The sequence below is a fragment of the Oratosquilla oratoria genome, chromosome 6, assembly GCF_046742065.1.
Source record: "Oratosquilla oratoria isolate Oo_2021 chromosome 6, ASM4674206v1, whole genome shotgun sequence".
Taxonomy (NCBI): domain Eukaryota; kingdom Metazoa; phylum Arthropoda; class Malacostraca; order Stomatopoda; family Squillidae; genus Oratosquilla; species Oratosquilla oratoria.
This window is the reverse complement of record NC_134782.1, coordinates 34,571,770-34,598,519: the sequence shown is the minus strand read 5'-3', so window position 1 is coordinate 34,598,519 and position 26,750 is coordinate 34,571,770. Positions and strand designations below refer to the sequence as shown.

Sequence of the window (26,750 nt, the reverse complement as noted above, 5' to 3'; positions counted from 1 at the left end):
ATTTGTCCATTCTCATAAACCTTCTATCACAATATTAGGAAAAAATGTGACAAATCATGATGAGGAAAGGTTAATGGAGGATGCCCTACCTAGTACTTACTGCAGAATTAATTTCACCATGTTATCATAAAAACCAGGAATCAGTTCATAGCTGCTGTTGTTCCTCCCCTTTTTCAGTCATCACCAAATTCTGTGACATATGCTCTAATGTCATTCCTATCTGGCCTCTGAGACTGGTCAAAGTTTATCTCAGGGCATTATCCAAGCATGACATAGCTCCTACAAAACAGTAAACCACACAAAAACACTTCCATTGACTTTTACATACATGAAGACATACATGCATAGTGCATACGTAGTGGATATTTACTATTGTCGACACTGTCATGTATGTGTGTACATGATGGAGTTCTAGATGTTAACATAATTTGAATTAATTAGACTGTCAACATAGGTAAAGTAGTTAGTTTAAATTATTTAAAGATGAAAATCATCTGTCACTTGACAGTTGACAAATTATTCAGGAATTTGAATTACATACATACATATACCAAGGCTTTTTCCCCCTTCCAAGGGAGGTAGCCAAAAAGGGAAAGGCATAAAAACACTCCCACCCATTTCATCCCTAAATACACTCCACACCCCTCCCACCCTCCCTCTCATCTGAGCACCTCCTGGATGACGGGTCATCCCTGCACCCTGCCCACCGCCCTGGGTCAGAAGCAGTGTCGCAAGACACAGTACATCCACAGCAAGGCCGCTTCATTTAATCGGCGACCCACCCTCTCCGTCCCCCTTTGCATATAAGGCGAGGACGGGGAGAAATCCCTTCGGGCTGCGTCAAAATTTACTCACACATGCTACCCCACCCCCCCGCCCATTCCTCCTCATGCAGTCACAACATCATCCATATACAATCACTCTCCATTCACCTCTGTCTTCCGTCCTCTCCCTTCCTTCCTCAACAGACATTCCCCTCTTCCCCAAAGCCCCCTTCACCCCATCCATCCACCTCATCCTAGGACGTCCCCTCATGTTCACTCCCTCCACATCTGCCTTCCATACCTCTTTTACTAGTCTTTCTTCACTCATTCTTTCCATTTGTCCAAACCATCCTAATACTCTTTCATCAACCCTATCTCCCAAATCCTTTTTCACCCCTGTTCTCCTCCTCACCTCCTCATTTCTCACTCTATCCAGCCTAGTAACCCCCACCATACTTCTCAGACACCTCATCTCAAACACATTCAAACTCCTTCTCTCTTCTTCTCTTATGTTCCACATTTCTGCCCCATACAGTGCTGTTGGCACAATCACTCCTTCATACAGTCTCCTCTTCGCATCCATTCCCAAATGTCTATTCCTCATTACACTCTTTAAACCACCAAGGCATTTACTCGCTTTTCTCAATCTACATTCTACCTCCACCTTCACTCCACCTTTTCCTGCTACACTTGCACCCAAGTATCTAAAACTATCCACTTCCTCCAGTCGCTCTCCCTTAATGTTCACTTCCAGTCTACTGCCACTTTCACCCCTTGTACATCTCATCACCTTACTTTTACCCACATTTATCTTTAGCTTTCTTCTATCACATACTCTCCCAAACTCTGCCACCAGCTTCCTCAATCCCTCCTCTGACCTTGCCACAAGCGCAGTGTCGTCCGCAAACAACAGCTGGCTCACCTCCCACTTTTCTCCATTTTCTTTAACCATCTCCAATCCCTGACCCACTACCCTAGCATTCACCTCTCGCACCACCCCATCCATGTATAAGTTGAACAGCCAGGGCGACATAACACATCCTTGACGAAGTCCCACCTTTACTTCAAACCACTCACTCTCTCCATTTCTAATCCTGACACATGCTCTACTACTCTCATAAAAACTCTTGACAGCTCCCAGAAGCTTTCCTCCTATCCCATAAATCTGCATAACCTCCCACAGTGCCTTTCTGTCTACCCTATCATAAGCCTTTTCCAGATCCATAAAAGCCAAAAAAACATCCTTCCCCTTTCCTATAGCTTTCTCACATATCTGTCTTACCACAAAGATCTGATCTACACAACCTCTACCTGTCCTAAATCCACACTGTTCCTCACCAATTACTCCTTCTGTTCCTCTCCTAATCCTCTCAATTAAGATCCTCCCATAATCCTTCCCTACTACACTTAACAGGCTAATCCCTCTGAAACTACTACATTCACACTTGTCCCCTTTTCCCTTGTAAAGAGGAACTATACAGGCACTTCTCCAGTCCTCCGGTACTCTACCCTCTCTCCAGCAAACATTAAATAACCTCACCAACCAGTCCACCATCACTGAACCTCCCTTTTTCAGACATTCTGCATGGCATCCATCCAGACCAGGTGCCTTACCTGCTTCATCATCTTTACAACTGCCTTCACCTCATCCTTCCTTATTTCTCCTCCATTCTCCTCACTCCTCACTCTCATTTTCTTCGCATTTCCCACTGCAGCTATCTTTCCTTCCCTATCCTCCTTCACATTTAGCAACTCCCTAAAATATTCTGCCCATCTTCCCCTTACTGCCATCTCTTCCATTATCATCTCTCCATCTGTACCTTTTACCTTTTCTTCCCTACTTGATTCGCCTCCTCTTCCTCTCTTAATTTCTTTCCAAAACATCTTTTTATTACTTTCAAAATTTTCTGTTATACTCCTACCCCATTTCACATCTGCTCTCCTCTTTGCCTCCTTTACCTTTTGCTTTACTTCTCTTTTCTTTTCTTTGTACGTCTCATATGACTCCCCCGTCCTCTTTTGTAACCAATCTGTGAATGCTCGCTTCTTCTCTTCTACAACCTTCTTTGTTTCCTCATCCCACCATTCACTACCCTTTCTTCTATTTCCCCCTGTCCTTCTTGTTCCACACACCATCCTTGCACACTTTAAGACTCCCTCCTTGAACCATCCCCATTCCTCCTCCACACCCATCTCTGCTCTATCCTTTACTCCCTCCCACTCCTCCTTCAGCTTCTTTTCGTACTCCTTCTCCTTTTCCTTTTCATTCAAGGAGTTCACTCTAAGAACCTCCCTACCTTTTGTCCCTTTCCTCTTTCTCCATCTATCCTCCACTCTCAACTACCTTCCACCAAAAAATGATCTGATATTCCCCCACCCTCTCCCCTTAGCACATGTACATCCTTAACTCTTCCTATCATAATCCTATTTACCACTACATAATCCATTAGCGCTCTATCTACCACCCTTCCCTCCACCACCCTCTCCCATGTGTACTTATGCTTGACTTTCTTCCGAAACACTGTATTTGCTATCATCAACTCTCTTTCTAGACACATTTCCACCATCAACTCTCCACTACGATTCTTTCCTGGAACTCCACACTTCCCAACCACTCCATCGATTGGACCATTTCCCACCCTAGCATTAAGGTCTCCCAGTACTATTACATTGACATTTCTTCCTAAACCCTCTATGCACTCATTTAACCCCTTCCATACGGTGCCGCACACGTAGGCGTCATGGACTTAGATCTCAGTGGCAGCAGCCAATGCCAGCCGTACGACGTGTCGTAATAATACTCGCATCATAAAATATAGTCACCGCTTATATCGATCGTTCTCTCTTTCACCCGCGAATTTTGAATACCACAGAGAATGGGATTCAGGGCACATTTGAGAGAATGTAAAAACACAGGGGCGACTACAATAAATATAATCAAGACGCCGATATGGCAGCCTCGCGAATACACTCGCTCCCCATGACGCCTACGTGTGCGGCACCGTATGGAAGGGGTTAAATCTATCCAAAAGGCCTCCCTTTCTTCCACGCTCTTCTCACTGCCAGGCCCATATGCACTTACAAAGACTCACATCTCCTTTCCCAGTTTCACCTTCATCCACATTATCCTTGAGGAAACCTCCTTCCACTCCACTACCTGTTTACATATCTCCTCACTTACTAGAATAGCCACCCCTTCCCTACCTCGCCCTCTCTTCACTCCTGATAACCTCCCACTTACACTCCCAAACTTACACTCACCCTTCCCTTTCAACTTAGTTTCACTCAAAGCCAACACATCCATCTTTCTTCTCACAAACATACTACCTATCTCTTCCCTTTTACTCTCATCTGTACCACATCCACGCACATTAAAAGACCCAAACCTTAGGGTGCTGGCCCGAGGCCCTCCAGCACCCCTTATGCCTTCACTTTTCTTTTTAGGAATATGCCCCGTGGGGCTACAGGGAGAAGGATGCCTAGTCCCTCTCCCCGTCCCTTTCTTCTCGCCTCTTACGATCCAAGTGGGAAACTTGGTGGCAGTATTCTTTTCCCCCACCATAATAATTATATTTATTGAATATTTATTAGAAATAGAAATACATTCCACTGGCTATAACTCCCATAGTATAGAATGAATGAAACATTAAAACAAACTACATTCTGGAAACTTCTATAAATGGTATATATCCTGTAACTAGCTATAAAACTATTCTATACTGTATGGTTATTAAATTTTCTCAACACAAAACATATAATTTTTTTGTAGATTTTTTATACTTGGAATAATGAGACCTACTGCTTTCTATTTGCACAATAGCAACAAATTATTTCACAGTGCACATCTATAGACAGTATTTTACAGCTATTGGACCTAAGGAGTCGGAGTCGGATAAAAAATTCCGACTCTGACTCCTAGTACTCTTAGAAATCCGACTTCGACTCCAACTCCCAGCTAAAACTTCCGACTCCAACTCCGCAACCCTGCTATCAACTACCTCACTTCCATTTGGAGTTGTACTGACACTCAGTCTTTGCACTATTCCCACAGTTTCTCTTTTATCAACCCCATCTGTATTTCCTATACCTTTAAACACAGGGGAGCTGACAATCAGTGACTACTTCCCTTCTTCTACTTTCAGCCAGTGACATGGAAACATTCCCATACTAATACAATGTAAACATCAATCAAAAGTTTCTTCCCAGAAAGATCTATGAGAGGTGCAAAGAATTATAGCCAAAGTTTTCAGTTAGTGAAACTTGAGGCAGTAACTGATTGATAGAATTATAAAAATCAGAGGATTTATGGGTAAATTGATGTAAAAATATATAACTGTTTCTGTAAGTTAGTGTGTTTTTGTATCTTTATGTATCTGCTTTTTACCAACAGAACCTACAGCTGAAGAACTGAAGAGGTTGATGATGGCAAATGGTGGAATTTTCCACCATTACTACTCTCGGACAAGTACAACACACATCATTGCCTCTAACTTACCAGATACCAAGATAAAAAACATGAACCTTAAAAGAATTGTATGTCCCAAGTGGATCACTGAATCCTTAGATGCAGGGAAATTATTAGACTACACCAACTACTGCCTTTACACTAATGCATCAAAAAGACAACCCTTGTTAAATTTTCAAAAGCTACCAAAGACATCAGCTGAAAATGGAAAGAATTTATCCGAAAAGGAATTTAAAGAGGAACTGCCAAAGACATCAGTTGAAGATGGAGAGAATTCATCTGGAAAGGAGTTTAAAGAAAGTAATTCTGATGAGTCACTGATCATTTCAGATACATCAGAGAAGCAGATAGATCAGAATCCCATGTTATCTGAAAGCCCTGACATGTTTGAGGATGATGATATGTTTTCTACCGAGTTCCTAGACTGTATATCACATTCATTAGATTCAGAAAATAATAGAGAGGGCTGTGCTTCAATGTCCAAACCTGTAGATAGTGCAAATGCTGAAATACCTGCTCCAGTTTTGTGTAATTCAGATGATGGTGGAAAGTGCTCCAGTTCAGAGTCTAGAATTACAGGCAATGCTGTTACTAAACTGCCTACTTCAGCTTCCAACTTAGGATATCTGCCTAAAAATATCACTTCACCAGTAAAAGGATCAGCTATGAATACATCCAACCCAAACTTTCTTAGTGAATTTTATAATAACTCAAGACTTCATTACATTTCAACAATGGGTGCGATGTTCAAAAATTATGTCAATGAAATACAAAACAAGAAGGAAAATTACAGTGGAAGGGAAAGGCTGAAGGAATGGATGCAGAAAAGTAAAATGGAGACATTAGATGAATATAGATTGAATTCTGTAAAGTCAAAGAGAACTGTAATGCACATTGATATGGACTGTTTTTTTGTCTCAGTTGGTTTACGTAATTATCCTGAACTTAAGGGAAAACCAGTGGCAGTAACTCATGCACGTGGTAACTCTAACAAAGTTAAGAATATCAAAACTATTGAATATGAAATGGAACACTATGCCAACAGATCAGAGAAAAATAGACAAAGGAGCTCAAAGGGAGGAACTCTGTCAAGCATCAAAGAACTAAATGAAACTGACAGTATTGTTCCAGATGGAGATAAATCCACAGAAAAAGAATCTAGTGTAAATAGTAAACAAGATAGAATTTTTGGTTCAGCATATGATCAAAGTGTGAGCAGAAAGTTTGTTTTGCTTGATGGACATAGCTCTTGTTCAGAAATTGCATCATGCAACTATGAAGCAAGAAAAGCTGGTGTGCGTAATGGAATGTATCTTGGTGCAGCTCTTAAGCTTTGCCCTGAACTGCAGCCCATTCCATATGACTTTGATGGATACAAGGAGGTTTCTTTCAAACTATATGACATTGTTGCAAGGTAATCAATTTGTCTTAGAAAGTACATAATACATATACCAAAGGCTTTTTCCCCCTTACAAGGGAGGTATCCAAAAAACAAAGGCATAAAAACCACTCCCACCTATTCCATCCCCATCACACTCCACCCCCTTTCCTCCCTCTTATCTTAGCACCTCCTGGATGATGGGTCATCCCTGCATCTTGTCCACTCCCCTGGGTCAAAAGCAGTGTCACAAGACACAGCACATCCACAGCAAGGCTGCTTCATCAAATCAGCAACCCCCCTCTCCGTCCCCTCATAGTGATATCATATAATGCCCATGTATGCAATCTTAATTCACAATGTTGATGTTCAATATCTGTACATTTAGCATTTGTAATTAAACTCAGTAGTTCAGCCTCTGTACATGTAACAATTGCAGTGCATACTTAGTAAATGTATTGTGTTGCAACTGTAGTTTATAACATAAATGTTGATGACAGTTATGTAAATATTTCCTGCTGCATTTTTTTTATTTATTTATTTTATTTTATTTTTATTTTATTTTATTTTTTTCTATTTCTTATAACAGTTATACCCATGACATAGAAGCAGTGAGCTGTGATGAAATGTTTATTGACTGCACGGAGGTTTTGCAAGAGTGTAAGGCATCACCATTGGAATTTGCAGCCTGTCTAAGGGAAGAGGTGCAGGTAGGTAAGACCTTTATAACCTGTTGAGGACTTTTATACTTTAAGGTTTCATTCAAGCTGATCTCAGACAAATTCATTCATCTGAGAGAAACATGTACTCCATAAAGGATGAGGAACTATCTATGATAACCAACTGGGGAATGTCAGCACTGAATTAGAGAAGGCAGTTGACTTGTTTTGTTATTAGTAATTTACGATTGGAGACAAATCTCCTTTTATAAAAAAAGATGATGATCACTTTTCAGTTCTCATCTCTCCTTTCTGCTACTTTCATGCTGACAGGATAAAATTGTAGAGGAATTGAAAGGGATTTAAAAAAAAATTGAAGAAAGTAATAAGGAGACAAGAGATTCCCTCTTTTCATATTATTATCCCTTATAAGAGTTGGGATAAAGATTATGCTTTGACTTAGCCACCCCTCTTGTAAGGGGGATAGATGCCTCTGTTGGTGTGGGTGTTTTTGTTTGTGTGCACTCTAGTACATAAATTTGGTCTCTTGTCCGTTGATATGGTTAACCCCTTCAATACAATGATGCCTACGTAGGCACCATGAGGCTCAAGTGGGTATATGAGGATACAAGCATCGTCATCTTGAATATATTTATTTTGTAGTTGTAGCTGAGTGACCCCCCATATTCAGTGATCTAGCCTCATCATATTTTCTGTGGTTATTAATATTCAGAGTGAAAGAGAGTTGGTAATACAGCTGTAACTTTATATTTTATAATGCAAGTATTGTGGATGGAAGGGTGGTAGATAGAGCATTTATGGATTATGTGGTGGTAAATAGGATTATGATCGGAAGAGTTAAGGATGTACATGTGCTAAGGGGAGAGGGTGGGGGAATATCAGATCATTTTTTGATGGAAGGTAAGTTGAGAGTGGAGGATAGATGGAGAAAGAGGAAAGGAACAAAAGGTAGGGAGGTTCTTAGAGTGAACTCTATAAATGAAAAGGAAAAGGAGAAGGAGTACAAGAAGAAGCTGAAGGAGGAGTGGGAGGGAGTGAAGGATAGAGTAGAGCTAGGTATGGAGGAGGAATGGGGATGGTTCAAGGAGAGAGTCACAAAGTGTGCAAGGATGGTGTGTGGAACAAGAAGGACAGGAGGCAATAGAAGGAAGGGTAGTGAATGGTGGAATGAGGAAACAAAGAAGGTTGTAGAAGAGAAGAAGCAAGCTTTCACAGATTGGTTATAAAATAGGACGAGGGAGTCATATGAGAGGTACAAAGAAAAGAAAAGAGAAGTAAAGCAAAAGGTAAAGGAGGCAAAGAGGAGAGCAGATGTGAAGTGGGGTAAGAGTATGACAGAAAATTTTGAAAGTAATAAAAAGATGTTTTGGAAAGAAATTAAGAGAGGAAGAGGAGGCGAATCAAGTAGAGAAGAAAAGGTAAAAGGTGCAGATGGAGAGATGATAATGGAAGAGAAGGCAGTAAGGGGAAGATGGGCAGAATATTTTAGGGAGTTGCTAAATGTGAAGGAGGATAGGGAGGGAAAGATAGCTGCAGTGGGAAATGCTAAGAAAATGACTGATGAGTGAGGAAAATGGAGGAGAAATAAGGAAGGATGAAGTGAAGGCAGTTGTTAAGATGATGAAAGCAGGTAAGGCACCTGGTCTGGATGGATGCCATGAAGAATGTCTAAAAAAAGGAGGTACAGTGATGGTGGACTGGCTGGTGAGGTTATTTAATGTTTGCTGGAGAGATGGTAGGGTGCTGGAGGACTGGAGGAGTGCCTGTATAGTTCCTCTTTACAAGGGAAAAGGGGACAAGTGTGAATGTAGTAGTTTCAGAGGGATTAGCTTGTTAAGTGTAGTTGGGAAGGCATAAGGGAGGATTTTGATTGAGAGGATTAGGAGAGGAACAGAGGGAGTAATTGGTGAGGAACAGTGTGGATTTAGGACGGGTAGAGGTTGTGTAGATCAGATCTTTGTGGTAAGACAGATATGTGAGAAAGCTATAGGAAAGGGGAAGGATGTTTTTTTGGCTTTTATGGATCTGGAAAAGGCTTATGATAGGGTAGACAGAAAGGCACTGTGGGAGGTTATGCAGATATACGGGATAGAAGGAAAGCTTCTAGGAGCTGTCAAGGGTTTTTATGAGAGTAGTAAAGCTTGTGTTAGGATTAGAAATGGAGAGAGTGAGTGGTTCGAGGTAAAGGTGGGACTTGGTCAAGGATGCGTTATGTCGCCCTGGCTGTTCAACTTATACATGGATGGGGTAGTGCGAGAGGTAAATGCAAGGGTAGTGGGTCAGGGATTGGAGATGGTTAAAGAAAATGGAGAAAAGTGGGAGGTAAGCCAGCTGTTGTTTGCAGATGACACTGTGCTTATGGCAGGATCGGAGGAGGGATTGAGGAAGTTGGTGACAGAGTTTGGGAGAGTATGTGATAGAAGAAACCTAAATGTGGGTAAAAGTAAGGTGATGAGATGTACAAGGGGTGAAAGTGGCAGTAGACTGGAAGTGAGCATCAAGGGAGAGCGACTGGAGGAAGTGGATAGTTTTAGATACTTGGGTGCAAATGTGGCAGGAAAAGGTGGAGTGAAGGTGGAGGTAGAATGTAGATTGAGAGAAGCGAGTAAATGCCTTGGTGGTTTAAAGAGTGTAATGAGGAATAAACATTTGGAATGGATGCTAAGAGGAGACTGTATTTACCTAGTTGTATTTACCTAGTTGTATTTTGCGGGAAGGGGAGCTATGCTCGTGATGTCCCGCCTTTGTATCTTGCAGTGTCTAGTTTGTTTTTAAACTCATGAATGGTTTTTGCGCATACTATTCCATTGTCCAGTTTGTTCCAAGTGTCCAAAACTCTATGAGGAAAACTGTTTTTCTTCAGTTCTCTTCTATAGCTATGTTTTTTTATTTTCTTTCCATGTCCTCTTGTGTTTCTTTTGTCCCAGTTAAGTAAGTTCTCACTATCGAGTACCTCTGTGCCTTTCATGATTCTGTAGATGGTCAATAGGTCACCTCTCTCTCTTCTTTGCTCCAGTGTCGGTAACTCCAGTTTAGCCAATCTCTCCTCGTATGATAGGTTTGCAAGTGCAGGTGCCATTTTTGTAGCTGATTGTGCCAACAGCACTGTATGGGGCAGAAACATGGAACATAAGAGAGGAAGAGAGAAGGAGTTTGAATGTGTTTGAGATGAGGTGTCTGAGAAGTATGATGGGGGTTACTAGGCTAGATAGAGTGAGAAATGAGGAAGTGAGGAGGAGAACAGGGGTGGAAAAGGAGCTGGGAGATAGGGTTGATGAAAGAGTATTAGGATGGTTTGGACACATGGAAAGAATGAGTGAAGAAAGACTAGTAAAAGAGGTATGGAAGGCAGATGTGGAGGGAGTGAACATGAGGGGACGTCCTAGAATGAGGTGGATGGATGGGGTGAAAGGGGCTTTGGGGAAGAGGGGAATGTCTGTTGAGGAAGGATGGGAGAGGACAGAAGACAGGGGTGAATGGAGAATGGTTGTATATGGATGATGATGTGATGCATGAGGTGGAATGGGCGGGGGGATGGGGGGTGAGGTAGTATGTGTGAGCAAAATTTGACGCAGCCCGAAGGGATTTCTCCCCTTGTCCTTTTATGTAATGGTGGGACAGAGAGGCGGGGTCGCCGATTTAATGAAGCGGCCTTGCTGTGGATGTGCTGTGTCTTGCGACACTGCTTCTGACCCAGGGCAGTGGACAAGGTGCAGGGATGACCCGTCATCCGGGAGGTGCTAAGATAAGAGGGAGGGTGGAGGGGTGTGGAGTGTATTCAGGGATGGAATGGGTGGAATGATTTTATGCCTTTTCCTTTTTGGCTACCTCCCTTGTAAGGGGGAAAAAGCCTTGGTATATGTATGTATTGTGATGCATCATCATACATCAGACAGCTGATGCTGCCTGTGAGAATTTGACTCTTATTGAAGAGGTTAAGGGTGCATGAAGTAATGAGTTATGGCAAGCATACCTTGTATCCTTATATTACTCAAGCACCATCTGTGACTAGTTTTTACTAAGAGATTTTCATTGATTGAAATTATATGCCTTATGGTGGGGGAAAAGAATACTGCCACCAAGTATTTCCACTTGAGTCGTAAAAGGTGACAAAAAAGGGACAGGGGATGGTATTAGGAGTCCTACTCCCTGTAGCCCCATAAGAGGACATTCCTAAAAAAGAAAGAAAAGACATAAGAGGGTCTGGGAGCTTTCCAACCAGTACCCTAAGGTTTGGATCTTTTAATGTGTGTGGATGTGGTACAAATGAGAGTAAAAGGGAAGAGATAGGCAGTATGTTTGTGAGAAGAAAGTTGGATGTACTGGCTTTGAGTGAAACTAAAATGAAAGGAAAGGGCAACTGAGTTTGGGAGTGTAGCTGGGAGGTACTCAGGAGTGAAGAGGGGACGAGGGAGAGAAGGGGTGGCTATACTAGTAAGTGAGAGATAAGTAAGTGGGTAGTGCAGTGGAAGGAGACGTCATCAAGGTTGATGTGGATGAAGGTGAAGCTGGGAAAGGAGATGTGAGTTTTTGTAAGTGCGTATGGGCCTGGTAGTGAGAAGAATGTAGAGGAAAGGGAGGCATTTTGGGTAGATATAAATGAGTGCATAGAGGGACTAGGGAGAAATGTCAATGTAGTTGTATTGGGAGACCTAAATGCTAGGGTAGGAAATGAACCAATTGACGGAGTGATTGGAAAGTATGGAGTTCGAGGCAAAAATGGTAGTGGAGAGTTGATGGTGGAGATGTGTCTTGAAAGAGAGTTGATGATAGCAAATACAGTGTTTAAGAAGAAAGTCAACCATAAATACACATGGGAGAGGGTGCTGGATGGAAAGGTGGCAGATAGAGCATTAATGGACTATATTGTGGTGACCAGGAGTATGGTAGAAAGGGTTAAGGATGTACATGCTCTAAGGGGAGAGAGTGGGGGAATATCAGATCATTTCCTGGTGGAAGGTAAATTGAGAGTGGAGAATAGGTGGAGAAAGAGGAAAAGGGCAGAAGGTAGGGAGGTACTTAGAGTGAACTGTTTAAATGAAGAAAAAAAGGAGAATGAGTATAAGAAGAAGTTGAGAGAGGAGTGGGAGAGAGTAAAGGATAGAGTAGAACTAGGAGTGGAGGAGGAATGGGGATGGTTCAAGGAGGGAGTCATAAGGTGTGCAAAGATGGTGTGTGGAACAAGGAGGGCGGGAGGAAATAGAAGGAAGGGTAGTGAGTGGTGGAATGAGGAAGCAAAGAAGGGTGTAGAAGAGAAGAAGCAGGCATTCATAGATTGGCTACAAATTAGGACGAGGGAATCGTATGAGAGGTACAAAGTAAAGAGAAAGGAAGTTAAGCATAAGATAAAGGAAGCAAAGAGGAGAGCAGATGTGAAATGGGGAAAGAGTATGACAGAAAATTTTGAAAGTAATAAAAAGATGTTTTGGAAGGAAGTTAAAAGAGGAAGAGGAGGCGAATCAAGTAGAGAAGAAAAGGTAAAAGGTGCAGATGGAGAGATGATAATGGAAGAGAAGGCAGTGAGAGGAAGGTGGGCAGAATATTTTAGGGAGTTGCTAAATGTGAAGGAGGATAGGGAGGGAAAGGTAGTTGCAGTGGGAAGCGCTAAGAAAATGAGAGTGATGAGTGAGATAAATGGAGGAGAAATAGGGAAGGATGAAGTGAAAGCAGCTGTTAACCACTTCAGTACGGGACTTAAATCTCGCGGGCAGCAGCCAATGCCAGCCGTATGACGTCACGTAATAATATTCGCATCATAAAATATAGTCGCCGCTTATATCGATCGTTCTCTCTTTCACCCGCGAATTTTGAAAACCACAGAGAATGGGATTCAGGGCGCATTTGGGAGAATGTAAAAACACAGGGGCGACTACAATAAATATAATCAAGACGCCGATATGGCAGCGTCGCGAATCCACTTGCTCCTCATGACGCCTACGTGTGCGGCACCGTATGGAAGGGGTTAAGATGATGAGAGCAGGTAAGGCACCTGGGTTGGATAGATGCCGTGTAGAATGTCTGAAGAATGGAGGTACAGTTATGGTGGACTGGCTGGTGAGATTATTTAATGTTTGTTTAAGAGAGGGTAGAGTGCCAGAGGACTGGAGGAGTGCCTGTATAGTTCCACTTTACAAAGGAAAGGGGGACAAGTGTGAGTGTAGTAGTTACAGAGGGATCAGCTTGTTGAGTGTAGTTGGGAAGGCTTATGGGAGGATCTTGATTGAGAGGATTAGGTGAGGAAGAGAGGGAGTAATTGGTGAGGAACAGTGTGGTTTTAGGACAGGTAGGGGATGTGTAGATCAGATTTTTGTGGTAATACAGATATGTGAGAAAGCTATAGGAAAAGGTAAGGATGTTTTTTGGGCTTTTATGGATCTGGAAAAGGCTTACGACAGGGTAGACAGGAAGGCACTGTGGGAGGTACTGCAGATATATGGGATAGGAGGAAAGCTGTTAAGAGCAGTCAAGAGTTTTTATGAGAATAGTAGAGCTTGTGTTAGGATTAGAAATGGAGAGAGTGAGTGGTTTGAGGTAAAGGTGGGACTTCGTCAGGGGTGTGTTATGTCGCCCTGGCTGTTCAATCTTTACATGGATGGGGTGGTGCGAGAGGTAAATGCAAGGGTAATGGGTCAGGGGTTGGAGATGATTAAAGAAAATGGAGAAAAATGGGAGGTGAGCCAGTTGTTGCTTGCCGACAACACTGCGCTTGTAGGATCAGAGGAGGGATTGAAGAAGTTAGTGACAGAGTTTGAGAAGGTGTGTGAAAGAAGGAAGCTGAAGAAAAATGTGGGCAAAAGTAAGGTGATGAGATGTACAAGGGGAGAGAGTTACAGTAGGCTGGAAGTGAGCATTAAGGGTGAGAAACTGGAGGAAGTGGATAGTTTTAGATACTTGGGTGCGAATGTGACAGGAAAGGGAGGAGTGGCGGTGGAGGTAAAATGTAGATTGAGAGAAGCGAGTAAATGCCTTGGTAGATTAAAAAGTGTAATGAGGAATAGACATCTGGGAATGGATGCTAAGAGGAGGTTATATGAAGGAGTGATTGTGCCAACAGCAACGTACGGTGCAGAAACATGGAACATAAGAGAGAAGGAGTTTGAACGTGTTTGAGATGAAATGTCAGAGAAGTATGATAGGGGTTACTAGGCTAGATAGAGTGAGAAATGAGGAGGTGAGGAGGAGAACGGGTGGGAAAGGAGCTGGGAGATAGGGTTGATGAAAGAATATTAGGATGGTTTGGACACATGGAAAGAATGAGTGAAAAAATATTAGTATAAGAAGTGTGGAAGGAGTGAATATGAGGGGATGTCCTAGGATGAGATGGATGGATGGGGTGAAAGGGGCTTTACAAAAGAGAGGAATGTCTGTTGAGGAAGGACGGGAGAGGACAGAAGATAGGGGTGAATGGAGAAGGGTTGTGTATAGATGAGGCTGTGATGCATGAGGGGGAGTGGGTGGGGGATGGGGGGTAAGGAAGTATGTACAGTATGAGAAAAATTTGACGCAGCCCGAAGGGATTTCTCCCCGTCTTCTCCTTTCCTGCATGAGGGGACGGAGAGGGGGGTCGTCGAATTTATGAAGCGGCCTTGCTGTGGATGTGCTGTGTCTTGCGACACTTCTTCTGACCCAGGGCAGTGGACAAGATGCAGGGATGACCCGTCATCCAGGAGGTGCCAAGATAGGAAGGAGGGTGGAGGGGAGTGGAATATATGGGAAATGAAATGGGTGGGAGTGATTTCTATGACTTTTTCTTTTTGGCTACCCCCCGTGTAAGGGGGAAAAAGCCTTTGGTATATGTATGTATGTATGAAATTATATGCTCACATTCATGTGCAAAGATTTGAGGCCCATTCATGCACCCAAATCACCAGTTATAGAATGATATAATTCTTTCATTGACAGTGCTGAGCTTTTATAGGAAGCTTTGTGATTCTCAATCCAGTTGTCATATATTGACGCCTTGGCTACAACATAAAACATAGGCCATTCATAAGCAGAATTTTATATATATCATATTTGGGAACTTTGTATGAAAGATAAAAGTTTGACATAAGGTGTGGAATGGCAAAACTCCACATATATTCTCCTGGAATATTGTATGTACACTTTTGCATCATGGTATTCTTTCTTTAATTTTCTAGGTTGCCACAAAGTGCCCATGTTCCGCTGGAATAGGTCCTAATATTCTCCTGGCTCGAATGGCTACACGGCTGGCCAAACCTAATGGACAGCATTACCTTGCACCAGATTGTGTACTTGATTTCATGAGAGATCAAAAAGTGAATGAATTACCAGGTAGGTTATCATATAGATGGTGCTAGCATTGTATGCAGAATGAAATATGGAAATACAGATCTTGTGTTTGGTTGCACATGGAGTTAGTCTTCAAACTGGGACCAATGATGGGTATCTGCAAGTGGTGGTCCAGCCAGATGGACATCAGAAAGAATCATGTTCCTGGCCCTCTTTTCAAAACCCATCAACATCCTCTCTCCATCCTGAGGGGCTGGCACTGTCTCTAGACTGGGCCTAAGAAATCTCCCAATCAACTTTGTATTTCCAATATACAGAAACATTCCACACTAATATAACATAGATAGTAGTCTAGTGTTTCTTTCCAGAGATGTCTGTGGGAGGGCCTGAGGCCCATTGGCAACTGTTGTCAGGCTCCCTGTCTTTTCAAAATGTGTTTGAGATGGGATGTTTAAGAAGTATAATGGAGGTTATGAGAGTGAGTAGAATGAGAAATGAGGAGGTGAGGCAGAGAGCAGGAGTGAGAAAAGCTGGCAGGTAGGGTTAATCAAAAAATACTGGGATGGATTGGATAAATGAAAAGAATGATGAAGGGGATGAAGAAAGTAGTCTATCTAATATCAGCATCAGTAAAGTAGAAGTAGTCAAGCAGATTGAAAGACTTAAAGCTACAAAATCCCCGGGTCCAGACAAAATTTTTCCAAGAATGCTAAAGGAGTGTAAATTTGAAATCTGCGACCAGTTAACTGAAATATTTAATAAATCAGTAGACACTGGTTTTGTGCCTACTGCTTGGAGGCAAGCAAATTCTGTTCCTGTTTTTAAGAAGGGAGATAGATCTTCTATATGCAACTATAGGCCAATCAGTTTGACATTGGTTATAGGAAAAATGCTTGAATGAGTAATAGTAAATAGACTCAGAGATGATGATGATATGGTTTAACATCACAAACTCCCCCCTATCGGAGGGCTAGGACAGTGCCCCTCACAGAGGGCTTTGTAGCGTGGAATTTAATAAACCATGCCCTTGGTTCAACTTCACTGGTGGCAGGATTCAAACTGCCATCCCCTCGACCTTCGCCGCAAGTAACGACTCAGAAAAGACATAATTTAATTCGTGATTCACAGCATGGTTTCTCCAAGGATAAATCATGTGTGACTAATCTTCTATCCTTTTACACTAAAGTATATAAGGTGTCAGATAACAATGATGATTACGATATTATTTACCTTGACTTTGGCAAAGCATTCGATAAGGTGCCACACCAGAGACTACTAAATAAAATCAAAGCCCATGGCATAGGAGGAAAAGTGTTAGAATGGATTAGAGCTTGGATTAGTAACAGAAAACAGCGGGTCACCATAAATGGAGTAAAATCTAGGTGGGACAATGTTACTAGTGGGTTCCCCCAGGGCTCGGTTTTGGGTCCCTTGTTGTTCATTATGTACATAAACGACTTAGACAACGGGATAGATAGTGATAGTAAGTTTGCGGACAACACTAAAATAGGACGCCTAATTAGGTCAGGAGACGATGCTGAGATTCTGCAGGATGATCTTAACAAATTGTTCACATGGTCAGTGAAATGGTAAATGAACTTCGATATCTCTAAGTGTAGCGTGTTAGACGTAGGGCTACAGGACCCCGAAAATAGATACAGCTTAGATAACACACTTTTAGAGAAAATTGAGTGCGAGAGAGACTTGGGAGTTCTAGTGAGTCCAGACCTTAAAACCAGGAAACAGTGCATTAGCACCAGGAATAAAGCTAACAGAGCATTAGGTATCATTGCTAGGACGGTAACAAATAGAAGTGCAAAGGTGATTATTAAACTCTATCTAGCGATAGTTAGGCCCATCCTTGACTATGCGTTACAGTTTTGGCCTCTGTCCTACAGAATGGACATCAATTCCCTAGAATCAGTACAGAGAAGAATGACCAAAATGATACATGGACTCAGAAATTTGCCTTACAAGGAGAGGCTTAGGCACCTTAACTTACACTCTCTGGAAAGACGCAGAGTGCGGGGTGATCTAATAGAGGTGATCTAATAGAGATGCAAACAAGGTAATCATATTAAAACAACAGGGCAGGACTCGCAGTAATGGTTATAAACTGGACAAATTTAGATTTAAAAAGGAAATAGGCAAGAATTGGTTTACTAATGGGGTGGTCGACGAGTGGAATAAACTTAGTAACCATGTAGTAAGCGCTGAAACTATCAGTTGTTTTAAAAAATGATTAGACAACTTTATGGATGGGGATGACAGGTGGTGATGGATATGGAGCTGCCTAGTGTAGGCCTTATGGTCTCTTGCAGTCTCCTTCATTCTTATGTTCTTATGTAATGAGTGGAGAAAGGCATTGTTTAAGGCAAAGGAAGATGGAGTTTACTTAAGAGGAAGATTGGGAATGAGGTGGATGGATGGGGTGAAAGGGATGTAATTTCCAATAGTTTGTGTGCTCAGCCACCCCCTTATAAGGGAGAGAAAGCCATATTTACCTAGTTGTATTTACCTAGTTGTATTTTGCGGGAAGGGGAGCTATGCTCGTGATGTCCCGCCTTTGTATCTCGCAGTGTCTAGTTTGTTTTTAAACTCATGAATGGTTTTTGCGCATACTATTTCATTGTCCAGTTTGTTCCAAGTGTCCAAAACTCTATGAGGAAAACTGTTTTTCTTCAGTTCTCTTCTATAGCTATGTTTTTTTATTTTCTTTCCATGTCCTCTTGTGTTTCTTTTGTCCCAGTTAAGTAAGTTCTCTCTATCGAGTACCTCTGTGCCTCTCATGATTCTGTAGATGGTCAATAGGTCACCTCTCTCTCTTCTTTGCTCCAGTGTCGGTAACTCCAGTTTAGCCAATCTCTCCTCGTATGATAGGTTTGCAAGTGCAGGTGCCATTTTTGTAGCTGCTCTTTGGATTCTTTCTATTTTCTTTATATTCTTTTTGGTACTGGGGGACCACAATGTCGCCGCATACTCTAATCTAGGCCTTATCAATGTAACCAATATTTTTTTTATCATGTCTTCGTCCAAGTATGTAAACGCCACTTTTATTGATCTTAGCAAGTTGTAAGTCTCCCCGACAATTTTGTTAATCTGTATATCATAGGACAAGTCGTTCGTGATAATTACTCCCAAATCTTTTTCGGATCCTACTTTCTTTACTTCTTTGGTTCCAATTGTATATTTTCCTGATATTCTGTTTTTGCTTTTTCCAAACTCCATTATGCTACACTTCTTAGTATTAAAGTCCACTTCCCATTTCTGACTCCAGTTCCATACCCTATTTAGGTCTTCTTGCAGTGCTTCACAGTCCTCATCAGTTTCTATTTTCCTTAGCAGTTTGGCGTCATCAGCAAAGAAGCTCATGTAGCGGTTCACGTCCTCGTCCATGTCATTCATATAGATAGCAAACATTATTGGTGCCAGCACAGATCCTTGCGGTACTCCACTGATCACCTCTTTCCAATCTGAATATTTTTCTCTGAGCACTACTCTCATCTTTCTACCAGTCAGAAAGTCCTCTATCCATTTTAGTAGGTTTCCTTGTATTCCTCCTATGTGTCCCAGTTTTTTTAGTAATTTTCTGTGTGGTACTTTGTCAAAGGCTTTTTGCAAGTCTAGGAATGCACAATCAGCCCATCCATTTCTTTCTTGCACTATGTCTATTAGTCTTGAGTAAAAGCATATTAAGTTTGTGGAGCATGATCTTCCTTGTCTGAATCCGAATTGTCTTGGGTTTAATATGTCATTGTCTTCCAGATGTTTTACCCATCTATTCTTGATTATTTTCTCACAAATTTTGGCTATGGTGCTTGTTAGTGATACTGGCCTATAGTTGGTGGGTTCTTCCTTGTTTCCTCCTTTGTATATTGGTACAATGTTAGCGTTTTTCCAGTCCTCGGGTATCTTTCCTTCTTTGAGTGAGCTGTTTATTAAGATGTGTATTTTGTCTGTTAGTTCTTCTTTGCACTCCTTTAGAATCCAATTTGCAATACCATCCGGGCCATGTGATTTTCTGACATCCAGCCTTGATAGATGTTCTGATATTTCCTTTAGTGATGCTGTAAACTCATTCATGAGGGGAGATTTCTTGTTTTTATCTATGTCACAATTTGGTATTTTCTCTCTGGTGAAAACAGATTTAAAGTGATTGTTCATGACTTCGGCCATCTCCAAATCTTCTGTGTATTCTATGTTTCCTTGGCATAGTTTCACCATTTCCTGTTTGTTTTTAAGTTTACCATTCACATACCGATAGAATAGTTTGGGTTGCTCTTTGCATTTGTCTATAATATCCTTCTCATGGTTCCTTTTTTCCTCTCTTCTCACATTAACATACTCATTTATACAGTTAACATAAATTTGCCATTTGCTTTTGTTTTTTTGTCTTTTCTCCACTTTTTCCAAGCTTTGTCCCTTCTGTCTTTTGCCTCACTGCATCTTTTGTTGAACCAACATTTAATGTACTCTCTCTCTCGCTTTTGTCTTGGTACATGCCTGTTTACACCTTCATTGTAGTTTTCCATCAATATATTCCATTTCTCTTCCACTTTTATCTCTTCCATGTAAAATTTTTCCCAGTTTGCATTCCGGAAGAATGTCTTTAGTTTTGTAAAGTCTGTTTTGTTGTACCTCAGTCTTCCTTTCCTATGCTTTTCGTTCCTCTCTATGTCTATTTCTTCCTTTAGTACAGTTTCGATGAGTACATGATCACTTCCAATTGGTGTCTCGTACTGGACTTTATGCACTATTTCAGGTTCTGTTGTAAATATTAGATCTAGTTTCGATGGCTCTTCATTATTTCTGTACCTTGTGTTTTCACGGACCCATTGGGTCATTATGTACTCCATGGTCATATCTAGCAGTACATTGCCCCACGAGTCATCTCCTCCTTGCACTGTCATGCTGTCCCAACAAATTTCTTTGCAATTGAAGTCCCCCATAATTACCAGATTACCCTTACCCATTAGTATCTCATTTAGTGATTTTCTTGTATCATCTAGCATTTTTGTATGTTCGTTTTCTTTCCAAGCGCTTGTTTTTGGAGGCACATAAGTCACCACAAACTTTCTACTTTTCATATTCTTGCCTTCGACTTTTATCATGATCAGTTCAACATTACCTTTGCCCTCTGCAATTTTTGTCACCTTTAGGTCTTTCTTGGCCAAGAACATGATTCCCCCTCCCTGTTTCTTGTCCCTGTTTTTTATCCAGTAGTTGTATAAACCTTGTCCGATAACAGTGGATGGTATTTCACCTCTTAGTTTAGTCTCTACAATTCCCATTATGTCTGGTTTTGCTTCTAACAGATAATCATTGAGTTCGTTCAGTCCCGAAATTAGTCCGTCAATGTTGGTATAGGCCACTTTTAATTTTCTTCCTTCTCCCTGGTTTCTTCTTCCCTTGGTTTTTTCGTTTTGATGCGCCATGTATGGTGGGAGTGTTTTTATGCCTTTCCCTTTTTGGCTACCCCCCTTGGAAGGGGGAAAAAGCCTTGGTATATGTATGTATGTATGTATGCATATATGTGCTTGGGTACAATATTTTCCATAGATGAGTCCATTTTGACAAGTGCCTTTGCCTAAAGTGCATGAAATACACAACAAGACATTTCCCTGATGAAATGATTGTGTTAGTAGAAATTGTATGGTGCCAGCTATGTTAGTGGTTTCCAAAGCCCTGGGATTTGCCCTTGATCCCTATGGAGGCTTTAGAGATTTCTATGAGAGGGGATATGAGGGGCCATGTGGTATTGACCAAAATGTATCCTCATTGATATTGGTTTAACATTGCAAAACTTCCCCTATTAGGAAGCTAGTACAATGCTTCTATTATAGAGGACTTTGTATCATGAAATTTAATGAACCATGCCCTTGATCGAACTCGCTTGTGGCAGAGCTCAAACCACTGTCAACCTTGACCTCTGCTGCAAGTAGTGATGCTCTAACCAGCTTGGCCAGCAAGTAGGAAAAAAAACACACCTTTTTTAGCCATTTTTGATACTTCCAGAGCCATGTTTTTGCAGGTTCGATTTCCTTCAAACTATTGGAAGGCTAACTCATTACTCATGTCGGAGCGAGTTTGCATATGTACAGTGTATGTATGCATGCGGTGATGTGGTATTGGGTATGGTGCATTGTACATGTAGTCAGCGTGTTGATTGGGCAGCTAGCTGCATGCAACCAATGAACTTCCCTTCATACAGGTACCATGCAATTCGCAACTAGCGACAATATGTAGCACGATAGTCGTGTAGAGTCTAGTCAACATGTACTAGTATACGCATGCATGCAGCTGATACGAAGCCAGGCTAGGTAAGCCATTGAACTCTAGCAGCTATACCGCGTACACATATGTACGTACATCAACAAATTAAAGTTGATCGATGCATTGCGTTTATGATATCGATTGATAATGCAATGATTGATCACGGGTAAGTTGTGTTTGCTCTGATCCTTTCATCAATGGTGATGGGATTCTGGGATTGCCAAATGATGGATAATGCATGAAAAACGTTTAATCTTGCTGTGGGAGCGATTTTTTTGTGGGGGATCGCTCCCACTATTGGATTTGCGAGAGCGACATTGAAACTTTCCCGAGCGAAATCGCTTGTCGCTCCCGTGTATTTTTTTCGCTGCCAGCGAGCATCCTGATATACCTGAAATGAAAAGTTTCAAGAGAAATTTTCTCCTGACCACTGGGGCTTTGATGCATTTGAGTCTTTATTGTTAAGGCTTTATAGTGTAAATAATCACATGGAGGTTTTGAAAACTGTCACTTTGAATTGAAGTGGGGATTGCAATATACATAGGATTCATCAAAAGAGGCCACAGAACCAAAAAGTTTCTGAACAATTGATTTATATGATGATTCAAAATTTATTAAAGAATTCATATCCAAGATCAGTTAGTTGTCACAAACCATGTCATTGCTGAATTTAACACTTTTATTGTTTAAAGACAAAATTTTTGTTTTATAATCTCATAACCATCTGTCATCTTCATCTGTCAAATTGTTGAGAACAGTTTGATAATTCTATATTTGTCTTTCTTTCTTTAACCTTCTTCAGGTGTGGGAAGGAACATGAATGAACGCCTTGAAGGTCTTGGTATCCTTACATGTGGAGATCTACAAGATGTTTCCCTCACAAAACTCCAGTCAGAGTTTGGGCACAAAAGTGGTCAGTCCTTGTACAATTATTGCAGAGGTATTGACAATCGCCAGCTGAAGAATCTACATCAGGTATGTAAAGTTGTGCCTTTATAGAGTGGCACAAGTTATTTTGTTCTGGTTAATGCCAAACAACTTTATTTAACACCATGTTACCTTTACCAAGGGGGGAGGGGGGAGTGATTGTGTGTGAATGATGTTTTGACACAGTCCAGAGGGATTTCTCCCCATCTTTTCTATTTTCCACATGAGGGGACAGGGGGGATTGCTGATTAAGTGAAGTGGCCTTGATGTGGATGTACTCTGTCTTGCTGCATTGCCTCTGACCTAGGCACTGGGTAGGAGACAGGGATGACCCTATATCCACAAAGAGCAAAGATGAAAGGGAAACCAGGGTGGTGGGTGGGAGTGGAATGGGTAGAAATGGGTGCATGCCTTTGACTTGGCTACCTCCCTTATAAAGGGGAAGAACCCCTTGGTATATAGATAGATATTACCTTTCAGGTAACAGGACTCTTGGCCATCTCTTACTCTCACTAAACAAATTGGAGACTGAAGGTAAACAGAACAGATAGAGTTCACTCGAGCAGACTCCACTTTGGCCACCACTCATTATTTATGGCATACCAACACTGTTTAACAGATATAATAAATAACAATGTCTGCTCAAGCCATGGTGTGATATTAATGAAGTTATCCTTATTTCCCTTTTTTCTCAGAGGAAATCAGTGTCAGCTGAAGTAAACTATGGTATCAGGTTTACAGGCTGGCAGGATGCAGAACGCTTCATAACTGAATTGTCTGCAGAAGTAGAAAATCGACTTCAAAGCATAAACACCAAGGGCAAATGTATAACAGTGAAATTAAAGGTAATATAACTGAATGCCAACAAAGTTCACCAATATTTTCTTTCATATTGGGGCTAAGTTCCTTTCTGATTTATTTATTAATTTATTTATTTAAGGGAGAAGACAGAAGATAGGGGTGAGTGGAGAATGGTTGTGTATGGATGATGCTGTGATGCATGGAAAGTAGGGGGTGGGGGATAGTGGGGGTAAGAGAATATGAGTGAATGATATTTTGATGCAGCCTGAAGGGATTTGTCCCTGTCTTCTCTTTTTCTGCATGATGGGACGGAGAGGGAGGGGGTGCCGATTAGTGGGCAAGATGGAGGGATGACCTGTCATCCAGGAGGAGCCAAGAAAAGAGGGAAGGAGGGGTGGTGAATTGGAGTGGAGTATGTGGGGATGAAATAGGTGGGAGTAGATTTATGCCTTTGACTTTGGCTACCTCCCTTGTAAGGGGTGAAAAAACTGTTGGTATATGTATGTATTTATATATTTATTTTTTATCCAGAGAATGGATTAAGGAAGTTAGTGACTGAGTTTGGGAAGGCATGCAAAAGAAGGAAGTTGAGGATAAATTTGGATAAAAGTAAGGTGATGAGATGTACAAGGGGAGAGGATGGCAAGAAATTGGAAGTGAGTATTAAGGGAGAGAGACTGGAGGAAGTGGATAATTTTAAATACTTGGTGGTGAATGTGGCTTGAAAGGGAGGAGTGGAGGTGGATGTAGAATGTAGATTGAGAGAAGCAAGTAAATGCCTTTGTGGATTAAAAAATGTATTGAGAAATAGACATTTGGGAATGGATGCTAAGAGGAGATTGTATGAAGGGGTGATTGTGCCAACAGCACTGTATGGGGCAGAAGCATAGAACATAAGAGAGGAAGAGTTTAAATGTGTTTGAGATGAAATGCCTGAGAAGTATGATAGGGGTTACTAGGCTGGATAGAGTGAGAAACGAGGAAGTGGGGAGGAGAGTGGGGGTGGAAAAGGAGTTTGGAGATAATGTTGATGAAAAAGTATTGGGATTGTTTGGATAGATGGAAAGAGTGAGCAGAGAAAGATTAATAAAAAGTGTGGAAGGCAGAGGTGGATAGAGTGAACATGAGGGGGTGACCAAGGATGAAATGGATGGATGGGGTAAAAGGGACATGGGAAAGAGGGGGATGTTTGTTGAGGAATGAAAGGAGAAGACAGAAGATAGAGGGTAAGTGGAGAATGGTTGTGTGTGGATGATGCTGTGATGCATAGAAGGGAGTGGGTGGGGGATGCAGTTGAGGTGAGGGATTATGTGTGAATGATATTCTGACACAGCCCAAAGGGATTTCTCCCTGTCTTCTCTTTTTCTGTATAAGGGGACAGAGTGGGGGGGGTTTGCCGATTAAATGAGGCGGCTTTGCTCTGGATTTGATCTGTCTTGTTGCATTGCTTCTGACCCAAGGCAGTGGGCAAGATGCAGATGACCTCTCATCCAGGAGGAACCAAGGAAAGAGGGAGGGAGGGGTGGTGAATTGGAATGGAGTATGTGGGGATGAAATGGATGGGAGTGGATTTATGCCTTTGATTTTAGCTACCTCCCTTGTAAGGGGGAAAAAGCTCTTGGTATCTGTATGTATTTATTTATTTATTTTTCATATTTGACTTATGCCTGCATCTTTCTTGAAGTAGTCTGTTTCATATTCTGTTTAAGGGAGTCATAAGAAGATGGGTGTTCCTTCCATCAGGTAGAAATAACCCTTCTGAATCTATCTCACAGGGACTGGTACAGACAAATCTGTCTATGTATGAGGGTAGATAGACAGTTACCCTGTGGAGAGATATGCCAGTTTTGAAGATTGATTGATGTATTTATTAATTTGTTTATTTATTATTGATTTATTTTATGTATTTATTTATTTATTTTATTATATTTTTTATGGAAGGATTTCATGACTCCAACAAAGTGATATAACTGATAGATTTTGTGTAACATGTATCAAACAGTTTTATTTGGCTAGGGGTGGCCTAATGACTGTAGGGGTTGAAATTACAATATTTTGGCTTATTCTTTAATTTGGTGATACGTCTTATCAATTTTGTTGTCACACAACAAACCATTTTATTTAGCTAAATGGTGACCCCATGATTGCAAGTTTAGATGGATGGATAGTATTAAAAGACCTTTGGATTTATGTAGTATGTCAGTAGAGCAGGCACAAGGCACAGAAATGTGTGAAGGGAGATCGTGAATGAATAACATAGCTTAAAGGAATGTTTCCCATGACTGCTCCGTAGAGGATGAGTGTTCATGTATGGTGAAGCAGTGGGAGTAAACTAACTTAAGTTGTTGGGCTGTGCTGCTGAAGAGCTGCACCATGCTGCACTGTTTTTGTCTCTTGCGGTATGGTGGAAAGCAAAGTGATCCTTCATCTTAAAGGTTCTGAGATGGGAAAGGTGGGTGAGTGTATTTTTTGGGCTGGCAGGATATGCTTTGACTCAGACACCCATCTTCATCAGGGGGAGAAGGCCATTAGTGCATACATTTATTGATTATAAACTCATGACATACATTTCTAAAGGAAACTGATAATTTGATTGTAAATCAAGTAGGTAACATTTAGCATTAGTTTACTACTTCAGATTCGAGCTAAAGGAGCTCCAGTTGAAGCAGCCAAATTTATGGGTCATGGAGTATGTGATAATGTAGCACGGTCAGCTACCCTAGCCTCTGCCACATCTTCAGCTTCTGTTATTTGCAGGTAGGTGAAAGGAGAACAAGTTGAATTGGTTTGGTATTTTACCTTTTTCTTATGGTTGCATTTTTTACTTTAGTATTTTTTCATTAAACTTGTTAATATTGTATCTACATTAGCTTACATTATTAAATCTATATGAGTTGATATTAATTAGCTGTGTAATCATATATTTAAGTTGTGCAGTAATTTTGCACAGGTAACATCCACTATTTGCAGGTGTTAAGGGAATGATATTGCCACAAATTACAATTTTCCACAAATATGTATGGCTGACCCCAGTTGAAGGCTCTACAGCCATGTACCATTACACATGAGAGCACAAAGAAATAGCACAAAATACTGAAACAGGGTTGGCATAAGTATGACGTATAGGAAACACTCCAAGTGTAAAACTGGCACAGAACAGTGTGACACTGTGGAGGGGAATGGCTGGGGGAGGTAATGAGTCATTATAT

General features: G+C 41.3%; 1 protein-coding gene across 8 annotated transcripts in view; it reads left to right on the top strand.

The window, feature by feature from the left end:
• The window catches only part of Rev1 (Rev1 DNA directed polymerase), a 95,444-nt gene that overhangs the window by 22,690 nt on the left and 46,004 nt on the right, over positions 1-26,750 (top strand). For all 8 annotated transcript variants that reach the window (XR_012966476.1, XM_076186663.1, XM_076186664.1 and 5 more), the window contains 6 exons: positions 5,155-6,643; positions 7,197-7,317; positions 15,429-15,582; positions 22,616-22,788; positions 23,436-23,585; positions 26,180-26,298. Coding sequence is in view for 7 of the 8 variants with exons in the window: in XM_076186663.1 (XP_076042778.1) it covers positions 5,155-6,643; positions 7,197-7,317; positions 15,429-15,582; positions 22,616-22,788; positions 23,436-23,585; positions 26,180-26,298 (2,206 nt within the window). In the remaining variant the exon portion in view is untranslated. The remainder of the gene's footprint in view (positions 1-5,154; positions 6,644-7,196; positions 7,318-15,428; positions 15,583-22,615; positions 22,789-23,435; positions 23,586-26,179; positions 26,299-26,750) is intronic.